This window comes from Podarcis cretensis, assembly GCF_951804945.1.
Source record: "Podarcis cretensis genome assembly, chromosome: 13".
Taxonomy (NCBI): Eukaryota; Metazoa; Chordata; class Lepidosauria; order Squamata; family Lacertidae; genus Podarcis; species Podarcis cretensis.
In genome coordinates, this window is record NC_137182.1 from 2,599,678 (window position 1) to 2,612,725 (window position 13,048).

Sequence of the window (13,048 nt, forward strand, 5' to 3'; positions counted from 1 at the left end):
CTTGAAGGAGGCTGCCCACAGTGCATGCAGGTGGAAAGCATTGGACTCGACAGGTCAGAACTTGTGCAGCAGTCTCTCTAGTCCGTACAAAACGGCATGCTTTGTTCCAGGAGCCAAGTTTTTTTAAAATGCTTCTCAGAAGGTCCCTAATCCTAGTTTTACAACCCCCTATTACTGCCATCTTTTCCATATGTATGTTGAATTTATGAAAGTATACCCATCCTCCACCTTGTTCCTTGTTATTACAATCTTCCCCCCGCCAACACTTCAAAAGAATTAAGCTGAATTTGCACATTCACCACAGAATCTCACCCCACTCCAACATTTTAAGTCACTGTTGTTCTACATATGTGCTTTCATTTTCTTTCTCTCATTATTATTTCTGGTCCAGCAGGTTTTGTATGTTATAGTATACTGACGTGCAGCCCTGGGCCTGTATTTCAGTGGTGGTGACACACCAGGAGCAAGACCTTGGGTTATAGCAGGTAACTGGAGGAAGATGTTGACCAAGTGTGTGGCAGCTGTGAAAAAGGCAAATTCCTTTCTAGAGATCGGTAGGAAAGGAGCTGAAAATAAAACTGCCAATATCATAACGCTGTTATACAAATCTATGGTCCGGCTACATTTGGAGCACCGTGTACACTTCTGGTCACCTGACCTCAAAAAGGGTATTGAAGATTTGGAAAAGGTTCAGAAAAAGGCAACCGACATGATCAGGGGAATGGAGCAAGTCCCCTGTAAATAAAGGTTGCCGTCTTTAGGCCTTTTTTGTCTAGGGAAAAGGTGCGTAAGAGGTGACGTGATAGAGGTTTATGGCATGGAGAAAATGGACAAAAACGGTTTCTCTCCCTCTCTCCTAACACTAGAACTCCCTGGCATCCAGCGAAGCTGAATGTTGGAAGCTTCAGGACGGGTAAAAGAAAAGATTTCTTCGTGCAGCACATAGTCCACCTGCAGACTCCCCAGGAGGCAGGGATAGCCACCAACTTAGATGGCTTTTAAAGATGATCAGACAAATTCACAGAGGAGGAGGAGACAGCTCTCAATGGCTCCTAGCCATAATGGTTATGCTCTACGTCTGCAGCTGGAGGCAGCAATACTTCTGGACACCCCTTACTGGAAACTGCAGGAGGGGAGAGTGGGGCTCATGTGCTCATGTTCTGCTCCCTGCTTTCCCACAAGCATCTGGTTAGCCTCTATGGGAACAGAAGGCTAGACTAGATGGACCATTGGTCGGATCCAGCAGGCTCTTCTTATGTTCAAAGAGAAAGGTGTTCATTAGATGGGGAAAAGGACAGGAATGAAAAAGCCTGCTGCGTGCCCCTGATCTCCTAAACAGAGTTCAGAGATTGATAATGGTACATCTATGCCAGAGACCTTAGTTAACATTAACATTACTTAAGTGAACAGGAAATGAGTTGACTTCCTGTGTGAAGTTAAAACACTGAGCAAACCAGCACTCCACAGAAGGAGAAGTTACGTTTCTTCAAGCCATCATCTGAAGCTGATTATTTTGTTCACACAAAGGAAAAAACTATACAACTTGTTGCTTGCAACAACAGCTTTATGAACTAACATGAATACTTTGAAAGTGAGTGAGCCTGGAATGATTCAGTATCAATTAATTTGTGTGTGATACTTACACAATACTTAGCTTCAATTCCTAAATGCACAGCACAAAATAATAGCTTGAAGGTGGGGTGAGAGCAAAGGTGGGCAGAGCAACCAATGTGAATTTTATCTTTGTACAGTTTCTAGCTGTGTTGTCCCAACTCCTCTCTCTCCCCATCCAGGCAAGCAGGAATCCAAGTCCAAGGAGGACTCATTCCAGCCGGGCAAGCACAATCGAGGGCGGGGCAAAGCAGGTGGCTGGAAGCAGTGGAAAATGTGTCCCCCTCACCATAAGATGCTCAACAGAACAGCAGCCCTGGTCCTTTTGCTGCAAGAGACATTTTGAGGATTACTAGGGTGGGAGGAGGGATGTCGTTTCTCTAACTAAAGAACAGCAGCAGAGGTGGCATGACTGGAAGCCAGGAAGCTTGAGCACCCGGGAATGCCTTACATCCCTCACTATAAGCTGTCTCCTGGTCCCTTTAGTGGTTGTAAATTTTTTACTGATAATTTTATGAAATAAATGAATAAACAAACAAGCAAAGGATAGCAGCAAGCAGGGGCTCATTTAATTTTTAAAAAAATAATATTTATTGGTGTTTCAAGAAGTTACAAGAATAAAAAAGAAAGAAAAAGAAAAACAGAAAATACAAAATACAGGGGAAAAAAACAATTAAAAACCAATCCATCTTTCCATATCTTATCTATCATTTGCTTGTTTCCTTGACCTCCTCACACCTCCCTTTTTTGTATTCTAGTTCATTAGTTGTTTCAGCAAATCCTTTCCTTCTTTGTTTTTATCTTACTTAAGATAAATTATCTTAATATATTGTAACTTTACATTCTGACCTGATAACAATCCATTTTTACTTAATCCTTTATAACATTACTACTAAAACCACATAGCTTCATTCCAGCATCCTTCTAACATTCCTTAATTTTACAATGTTTCTGTAGATAGACTTTAAATTTCTTCCAGTCTTCTTCTACCAACTCTTTTCCCTGGTCTCGGATTCTGCCAGTCATTTCCGCCAGTTCCATGTAATCCATCACCTTCATCTGCCATTCTTCCCGGGTGGGTAGATCTTGTGTCTTCCAATACTTTGCAATAAGTATCCTTGCTGCTGTTGTAGCATACATAAAAAAATTTCTATCCTTCTTTGGCACCAATTGGCCGACCATGCCCAGGAGAAAGGCCTCTGGTTTCTTCAGGAAGGTATATTTAAATACCTTTTTCATTTCATTATAGATCATCTCCCAGAAAGCCTTAATCTTTGGGCACGTCCACCAAAGGTGATGATTGATTGATTGGTTTATTACGGCCATTGGCCCATATCTAAAAACAATACATCAAAATTTATCCATAAACAATACAATTTAAACAGTTCCAAGTTAAAACACCCCTATAAAACCAAAGGTGAAAGAATGTTCCTTCAGTCTCTTTACATTTCCAACATTTATTATCAGACAAATGATATATTTTAGCAAGCTTGACTGATGTCATGTACCACCTGTAAATCATTTTCATAATATTCTCTCTTAAGGCATTACATGCCGTGAACTTCATACTGTGGTCCATATCTGTTCCCAGTCAGCCAACATAATGTTGTGTCCAACATCTTGAGCCCATTTAATCATAGCAGATTTCACCGTTTCATCTTGAGTGTTCCATTTCAACAGCAAGTTATACATTCTTGACAAAATCTTAGTTTTGGGATCTAACAGTTCTGTTTCTAATTTTGATTTTTCCACCTGGAAGCCAATTTTCTTATCCAAATTATATGCCTCCATTATTGATAATAATGAAGCCAATCTCGCACTTTGTTTTTTTATTTTTTCAAAGCTCTGCAATTTTTATTTATCTCCCTCTTGTTCCAAAATTTTCCAATATTGGCCTCCATATTGAGCTTTTTCTGAGCCTTCGCTTCCATCGGTGACAGCCACCTTGGGGTTTTATTTTCAAGTAAGTCCTTATATCTTGTCCAAACATTAAACAATGCTTTCCTAACAATATGATTTTTAAACGCTTTATGTGCTTTGACCTTATCATACCACAAATATGCATGCCACCCAAATACATTATTGAAACCTTCTAAATCCAAAATGTCTGTGTTTTTAAGAAGCAGCCATTCTTTCAGCCAACAAAATGCAGCTGATTCATAGTAAAGTTTAAAGTCTGGCAGGGCAAATCCACCTCTTTCTTTTGCATCAGTTAGTATTTTAAATTTTATTCTGGGCTTCTTGCCCTGCCAGACAAATCTAGAAATATCTCTCTGCCACTTCTTGAAACAGTCCATTTTATCCAAAATTTGCAATGATTGAAACAAAAACAACATTCTTGGCAATACATTCATTTTTATAGCAGCGATAAGGCCTAGTAAAGAAGGCTTCAAGTTTGACCATATTTCTAAATCCTTTTTCACTTCTGTCCAGCATTTTTCATAATTATCTTTAAATAAATTCACATTCTTAACAGTCATACTAACCCCCAGGTATTTTACTTTCTTAACCAATGTTAAACCTGTCTCCCTCATTTCAGGCTCCAAATGCCCTCCCCTAATCCACAGCCAGACACAAACCCACCCCATGTCGCCCAGCGAGTAGCTCTTTGCAGCACACCCAGATCTAAGGGGCGCTCCAAGCAGGACTCGCAAGCAGAGCAAACAGCACAGAGCCTCTCCAGAAGACTCATCCTCAAGTTTCTCAAGCAGGGAGAGAACAACCAAGGAAAACCTGGGGGAGACCTGGCTGTCGAGTAGTCTGTGTGAAAAAGGATCTTCAATATTGTTGAAGCAGAAAAACATAGAGTCATGGAGCTGGAAGGGACCCCGAGGGCCATCTTCCTAGTGCAACCGCCTGCAATGCAGGAAACTCAGCTGAAGCATCCCTGACCGATGGCCATCCAACCTCTGCTTAGAAACCTCCAAAGAAGGAGAGTCCAGAACCTCGCAAGCAAATCCATCTTCCATGTACTATAAAAAGTAAACAGCACTCATGTGACACCAGTTATTTGACACAAAGAGGGAAAGCTACGGATACAGTCCAAAAGATGCACAAGGTGTTCTGTAAATATGGGGGAATTTTAAAAAGCAAGTGGTCCTCACTGACCTGGTACAAAAAGATCTTGTCATCCGAAGGAGTCCTGGCTGCCTAGATAAAACACTGTAGCCCCCCACACCCTTACCTGGGGGTAAGGCCCACTGAACTCAGTGCGGCTTTCTTCTGAGTAGACAGATATTTATTTATTTATTTATTTATTTATTTATTTATTTATTTCACCCCATGCCTTGCAGAGTCGGGCTGGCACTGCTGATGGGCCCTGTGCCCCTTGGCAACATCCAAAGGCCCTGATCCACTAGGCGCTGGGGTGGATTGCACCCTGCACCTTGCAGAGTCAGGCCCAGGCTGCCACTGGGCCCAGCACTGGGGGCAGCAACAAGCAGTTCTGGCTCGCCCAGCCCTACCCATTGCCACCCCACCACTGCACTTAACCTGACCTGGGGGTTCTGGATTGCGGGCTCTACTAGTCAAAACGGGAGGCTCAGCCATTGCCCTCTCCTAAAGGAAAAAAACTAGGACTGCTTCAAGAAAATGCATGTGGCAAAAAGGAGCATTAGGCCCCGGTGAGCCCCACCCCCCTTACCTAGAATCATAGAATAGAATCATAGACTCATAGAATCATAGAGTTGGAAGAGACCACAAGGGCCATCGAGTCCAACCCCCTGCCAAGCAGGAAACACCATCAGAGCACTCCTGACATATGGTTGCCAAGCCTCTGCTTAAAGACCTCCAAAGAAGGAGACTCCACCACACTCCTTGGCAGCAAATTCCACTGTCGAACAGCTCTTACTGTCAGGAAGTTCTTCCTAATGTTTAGGTGGAATCTTCTTTCTTGTAGTTTGGAACCATTGCTCCGTGTCCGCTTCTCTGGAGCAGCAGAAAACAACCTTTCTCCCTCCTCTATGTGACATCCTTTTATATATTTGAACATGGCTATCATATCACCCCTTAACCTCCTCTTCTCCAGGCTAAACATGCCCAGCTCCCTTAGCCGTTCCTCATAAGGCATCGTTTCCAGGCCTTTGACCATTTTGGTTGCCCTCCTCTGAACACGTTCCAGTTTGTCAGTGTCCTTCTTGAAGTGTGGTGCCCAGAACTGGACACAGTACTCCAGGTGAGGTCTGACCAGAGCAGAATACAGTGGCACTATTACTTCCCTTGATCTAGATGCTATACTCCTATTGATGCAGCCCAGAATTGCATTGGCTTTTTTAGCTGCCGTGTCACACTGTTGGCTCATGTCAAGTTTGCGGTCAACCAAGACTCCTAGATCCTTTTCACATGTACTGCTCTCAAGCCAGGTGTCACCCATCTTGTATTTGTGCCTCTCATTTTTTTTGCCCAAGTGCAATACTTTACATTTCTCCCTGTTAAAATTCATCTTGTTTGTTTTGGCCCAGTTCTCTAATCTGTCAAGGTCATTTTGAAGTGTGATCCTGTCCTCTGGGGTGTTAGCCACCCCTCCCAGTTTGGTGTCATCTGCAAATTTGATCAGGATGCCCTTGAGTCCATCATCCAAGTCGTTGATAAAGATGTTGAATAAGACCGGGCCCAAGCAGAACCCTGTGGCACCCCACTAGTCACTCTTCTCCAGCATGAAGAGGAACCATTGATGAGCACCCTTTGGGTTCGGTCAGTCAGCCAGTTACAAATCCACTGAGTGGTAGCATAGTCAAGACCACATTTTACCAGCTTCTTTACAAGAATATCATGGGGCACCTTGTCAAATGCCTTGCTGAAATCAAGGTAGGCTACATCCTGCTTGTGATTGGCAAGTAGTTAGCCAGCCAATCAGGATTTTTTAAAAATATGTTTTTTTTCTTCTTTTCTCACTTTCCACTGTGGCCCCCCCATTTACACATTTTTCATCTGTGGCCCCCATGGAATATTCTGGGGGGGGGGCCAGAGGGCCATATGGCCCCCGGTTGGGGAACACTGGACTAGATGACCCTTGGGATCCCTTCCAACTCTACAATGCTAAGATTCTGTCCACTGTCTCCAGACCATGATTCCCCTGTGGTTTTCCCCACCCCATCCATAAGGAATGGTGCGTAGAGGAACAGTGACATGGGACATGTTGAACGAGATGTTAGCAGGAGATGTTCCTTAGAGCTTTTGCAGTGTGAGGCTACATATGTTTAATCAGAAGAAAGTCCTATGAGGTCAGTGACATTTAAGTGTGCTTAGAAGTACAGCCTTAGTTCTGTTTGGTTTTTTAAAAGCTGGGGTACGGTCCGAAGGCCATGAGGCACCAGCCCTGTGGAAGCCCAGCAGACGTGGGCTGGAGATGAGCTGCAAACCTCATATCCTTGGGGATCTCATCCACTTACCCTTGAATTCCAAGGTGGAAGAAGGCAGAGAGATAAATGTAATAAATAATTAGCCCAGGGTAGCAGGGTTATTTTAAATTTTAGTTTGTGTGACATCTTCGTAACAAGCAAGTTCTTTCCCCTCATGCTCATTTTTAGCACAGGCTCACAAATATGTAATTTCAAGTACACCTCTCTGGGTTTGTTTGTTATTTTATTCCTAATGCTTCTCGTCTGCCACCCGGTAAAGGTCACAGAAATATTAATGTACTTCTGAAGCAAGAGGACCAAAAAGCTTAGCTTTCAACATAACTTAAGAGTGTGCTGATGCAAATTGCAAAAAATCAGTGGCCTGTATCTTCTCAGAGAATTATTTCATAATGAATATACCAAGTGAAAGAGAAATGTCTCTTGGATAAACAATACACAGAAACAAATGAATGGTTGAAAATGAGATGGCACGAGGAGGAGCTGGTGGCTGGTCCTGACATCATGAAAATGAATTTGGAGAAAATAATATGTTTAAAGAGGATAGGAAAGCATATATTAATCAATAAGTTTCAGTCTATTTCTTTTCAGTCTAGAATGACTGCTCCCCACTTAAAACGGGGGGCGCCTTTTGCGTGGACGCGTGCAGCCCTGGATCTGGAGTGGCCCCATCAGCATAGGCTTTGCCTTCCCTCAGGTGGGATACCTGGAGGTCCCCGCCTACCCCAGTGAGTTGCCCAATCCCACCTGGGGGAAGCGTTGCCAGGGAAACCAGGCCAGGTAAGGGGAGGCATTACCTGCCCACACAGTAGAGGGTGGATCTTAATTGTTAATCCTCACTTGGCTCCAGAGCTTCTCCCACCCTACCCACCCTCAGTTAATGTCTTCTTTTGCAGGTTAACTTTTCTTCATAGGTTTTGCAGGTTAACCTGTCTCCACAGGTATGCGGGCGCTGCTACGATAAGGTCGCTGTTGAAGGGCCGGAAAGGAATTTCCCTGCATTGGCAGGTTTCAACGTCACAACTTTGGCGGTATCAGGCCTTGGGCGGAATCCTTTAGTCCATCTTCCTCTTTGCGGCGGCGATACCAGGGTTCCCCGTTAAAGGGGTTTTTGAAGGGAGGCTTTGGCCGTACGCCGAAAGGTCGTCATTGCTCTCCCCTGCGGCGGCGTAACGGGGGCGGCTATCTCTGCTTGAACATATGTTCTCCAGAGCCCGCCCATCCCCCCCCCACTGGATAACCCTGATGCTCCCTAGGTCCCCGGCTGGGGACTAGGGAGGGAGAACGCCCAATGCCTGAGCCAAGGTCTACCCACATTTGAAATTTAATAAAGTTGTGGCCAATTTAATCCCATAGCACGTTGTCTAGAGTCGTTATTCCACATGACGGGGGGGACCACTCGGGATCTGGGGACTCCGCCTATCCACGCAATACTTTTTCTTCCTGAAAAAAGAAATGATCAGAAACAAAAACATGGTGAAAGAGGTAAAAGGGTTTGCAGAGAACTGTCCACCTCGGAACTATTCCAGCATTAGCAGTTCAAGACCTGCTAGGAAGGCTTAATTTAAGTAGAGTATCTCAACAACTCCAGCTGCAACAGGCAGGGATTTTCTGAAAAGCAACAGGAAATTTACTCCACACTCTGACAAAGTAGTGAAGTTTACTGAGATTCATGGATTTAAGAAGAACAGCCTGGGAGCTCTTGCTTTTTATCCTTATTATTTAATTTATTACTTTATTACCTAGCCTTTGCCAGAAGGTGCCAGGGTCACGACAATTTAAAATACAGTATTAAAAACAGTTTAAAATAATAGCCTTAAAATATACATATCTCAAGTGTCAAATACCAATTTCAGTTGCAAAAATAAAAAAATTGACTCCCATTTGCTTCTTTGCTACATTTTCTAGCCATGTTCATCTGGCATATAACCTGGTGCTCAATTAATGTGATTTAAAAACGGCAACAAAAGCCTGTGTCTGCTTTGCGGTCATTTTCATATTTTTCGCTGACAGCCTTGCTTGTGGGACTATTAAACAATTTAACTAAGCAGTCACCCCAATCAAAGTGTTTTTTCCAGCTAATTAACAGATCAGATATCAGTGAGAAAGCATATAATTATATTAGCTACAAACAGCTTAACACAGTAAATAAGCTGGTATTTACACGGCTGAAGTGCCAGTGCTCTGCGCAGGCTGCACATCCTCACCGCTGAGGCCTTGAAGGGTTTTCAATGCAAAACTGAAAACGATTAGAAGAAATGGAAGTACAGGACCTGCCGCCAACTAAAAAGTTAATTCAGACAGACACTCCTCCCTGGTGCTCCTCACATAACTACAGCTTCTTCAGGAGAGATAAGGAATGACTACTAAACAATTTTACAGCGGAATATAAAAAATCTCCCCAGAAGAGAGTCCCATTGAGTTCCATCTGGATTTACTCTCAGGTAGGGATGGAAGGATCTGCCGGTGGCAGCTCTCTCTGTCTCTCATGTTTTCAATCTTAAATTCAACTCTTCACATTTCTGCAGCACTTTGCTGTGCAAATTCATCATCAGCATTTTATTATGAATTTATCCTAAAAGAAACATTTTTATATACCATTTTGACTAGTGCACAAATTTCTGCAGGCAATTTGCCTTTATTTTTGTATGTTATTTTCGATAATAAATTCATTTTTATGCACACTTTCCCCTAATGTATACATTTTTGTAACTTGTAACTGCATTGAAAAATTTGGATAAGTGTGGATTTTGAAGGATGGCTGTGTTTCAGGTCTCATTTTTATTTCAGAAATGGCAATTTTGGTAAAAATCACCTTTAAATGCAAATAAAATCAAATTTATCCCCCAACCCTACTCTCATAATGTACATAGGCCACAGTTTTAGTCTCACCTTACTCTACTCTGTGGGCATTGATGATGTCACAATATTCTTTTCTTCAAAGTGTTGCTTCAGTTTTGCCCTGGCTTTGCCAGTAAATGGGCAAGTAATGCAGCAGATCATTTCATTGCAGTTTTTGGGGAGCTCACACCCAGCTACAGAGTGGAAGGGGAACACGGCTGAAGGGGGAAATTGTGTGGGCTGAGAGAATTGAAAAGAAAATCTTTTTGAGCTTGGGAGCTGACTAAAAAGGCCACCAGAGCTTTCTGTCCTGCAAAAGCATTTGTGGGGATTCTGGGATGCTAACGCTGCTGTTGTTTCTGCACACAGGTACTAAACAATAGTACCGTATTGGCCCGAATATAAGCCGCACCCAAATATAACCCGCACCTTTAAAATTCAAGGGGGAAAAAGAAAAAAAGACAATAACTGAATATAAGCCGCACCCTTAAAATTCCACAGGCACTCACACCTGTTCTGTTTTACCATGTGTCTGTTTCAGAAGTGATATCGTAAAAGCCAGTTTTTGTGAGGTCGCGAAATTAAGCCGCACTTTAACTTTTCACAATCGGAATTTGGGGGAAAGTGCAGCTTATATTCGGGCCAATACGATATAAACAACACAATGTCTTTTTAATAACCAGCTTTGCTTTCAAGAGGTATTTCCTCTGAAAGAAAACAGAGCTGTTAAATATTAAGTATATGCAGAATTTAACACGTGCCCCATTTAAACTCAGAACTAGTTATCAGAAAAGGATCACAAGTTTGTGCTTTTTCTGTCTAAACTGAACTGAGAATCAGATTAGTCTCTGCATTCATTTTAAAAGAAAAGCGAGGTTCTAGCAGTTCAGGCCTCAAAAACAAGAAAGAAAACATTGGTAAATTCTTTAAAAAAGGGCACAAAACTGACAGAGACCAGTGAAGCTTCAGCTGATATGGAAAGTGGCTGCTCAGATTGCATAACTGAATTAAATGGGACTGTGCTGCATACGGCCAGAAATTAAACTGAGCTGGGACCTGCATGGACAACCTGTTAGTAATATTAGCATCGTGGTGCTGAAATAACAGCAACCGGAGGCCTGTCTGAGTATACAAATAATGCTTCCCCCTTACAAACAGGACCACCGCCCAAATATCTGAGTTTGGGGACAGAGCTGCCAGTCAAGGAATCAGACTTCCAAGCTGCACCGCTCTTCTTAGAAATCATTCATTTCCTGCATACAACTTCAGAATTCCCTTTAGAAGTTTCTCGCTATGCTGCTCTAGATTCCCCCTCCCCCCTCTGGCAACTGTGGGTACCAGGAACAATTTTACAGAGGTAGGTTGAAAATTAGTTTGTTTCTCAGTGCAGACTCTGTATGTAAGAAATGCTGTCTTGTCCCTCATGCTAACTTCTAATTTATTTTATGTGATTTAATGCAGCTGGGTGCTTTCACTCAGTCATTTTAAAAAGTGTCTTTTAGAGAAATGAATGTCCAAAAGGAAGGGGGCGCACGGAATCAAATGAGACAAAATGCAATCCCATCATATTTGCAAAAACTTTCCCAGGAAGAAAATCTGTCAATCTGCAAGAACTTTTGCATCCATCCAGGCATTTCACTTAGAGCTGTATATAATAAATTGCTTCTAGTTGGCTGAAAAATCCTTTTTTGAGCCCTTATCTTTGTGATCGGTTACCTTTGCGGCACTTTAATGGACTTCACCTCATTATATGGCTAGTCATTAATAGCTGAAGCCCCCAGTACAATGGTACCTTATGTGAAGTGATCTATGAGAGCTTTATATAGGCTTACCAGCCCCAGCCTTAATTTTACTCATTCGTCTTAATTTTTTGTAATCATTTTTGTGAAGAGGGTATAATGTCAGGCATGCTTCCCTGCTACTGACAGATCCAATCTAGCAGATAATTACCATAAGGAAATTGATGCTTTAGAGTGAAGGGAGAATTTAATTTACTCCAACATCTTGCAATACAATGCATTCCAGAAGATATGAGGATTTAAGTTTTTAAGAAATATAATTTTACTATTTAACATGATTACTTGTGTTGAACACCATTAACTCGTTTTTTCTTAACTGTTTGATGCCATTACTGGCTCAGTTATTTTGCCCTAGAATCCCAAAGCTTTCATTAGATAATTGTTAAAGATCCATGAAGTCTAAAATAGAGATGCTGTATTTTCTTCCCACTTTTCCATTACAGACTTTGCACAGCAGCTTAGAAAAACCCAGGGATTCAACAGAGATGGTGTATTTTGTGACTGATAAAGCTTTTCTGCAATAATGTTTTAATAGATCTTCACCACTTAACTTTTCCAAGTTCAAGTGCAGTATCTGGGGAAGGGAGAAGCACCCTTAAATGTTTTACAATGTGAGCTGCTTCAAAGCTGTGCCTGTCCTCAAAAGTCTAGCTGACGTGGGCAGAGTGGCTCCATCTTGGGTTCCTCCAATGAATCTAACTGCAGTAGATTCAGTACAGACAAAAGTTGTTCTACACATAATTAGAGATGTAAAATTTCCATAAATTTTGAATCCATGGAGGAAAAATCCCCTCCCCACAAATGGAAACCTTAAACCTGTAAACCACCCTGTGATCTTTGGATAAAGGGTAGTATATGAATTTAATAAGAAAATAAAGAATAAAATGGCTAGGGAGGTTGAACAATTTGCAATTTTTTAGTGCCCTTTGCAGAATGAAACCAACTATGTTCCTTTAGGATCCTAAATTGTAATTGTAACTTGCTTTGCCCCAAAATGACCACGTTTACTTATTGAAAGTATAGTTTATTCAGACAATAATTACAAACTGATTTTTTAATATTACATTTATGTTACAAGCTGTTGAAGTGTAAGGAACCTAGTGTCTTTTTGGTTTTGCTAGGTTTCACTGATTTCTGAGAAGCAGACAAAATAAAAAATACAAAACAGAAGAAACCACCAATATTATTATTATTATTCAGATCAGATCCCAGCATGGCAAAGCGGCCTAGGGCTGGCAGGGTGGCCGGAGGAGCCAAATGTGCAGAGCCCCCTTAAAAAATGTGCCCTGAGCTCTTGCCCTGGCAGTCCACCATGCTGCCACCCTGTGTGGGAGTGTTTGGGTCTTGCTTTTTGAAACATTGATTTTGTGAGAAACCGAGGGGTCAACTCCAGACCCATCCCCAGCAGAGGAAACTGTTCTGGGCACCACAGTTCAAGAA

The 13,048-nt window shown here is 42.2% G+C and overlaps 1 protein-coding gene across 1 annotated transcript in view; it reads left to right on the forward strand.

The window, feature by feature from the left end:
* The window catches only part of SPMIP7 (sperm microtubule inner protein 7), a 30,200-nt gene extending 29,681 nt beyond the window's left edge, over positions 1-519 (forward strand). The window contains exon 9 of the mRNA XM_079949853.1: positions 395-519. Coding sequence (XP_079805979.1) covers positions 395-410 — 16 coding nt within the window. The 3' untranslated portion in view covers positions 411-519. The remainder of the gene's footprint in view (positions 1-394) is intronic.
* Positions 520-13,048: the final 12,529 nt, after the last annotated feature.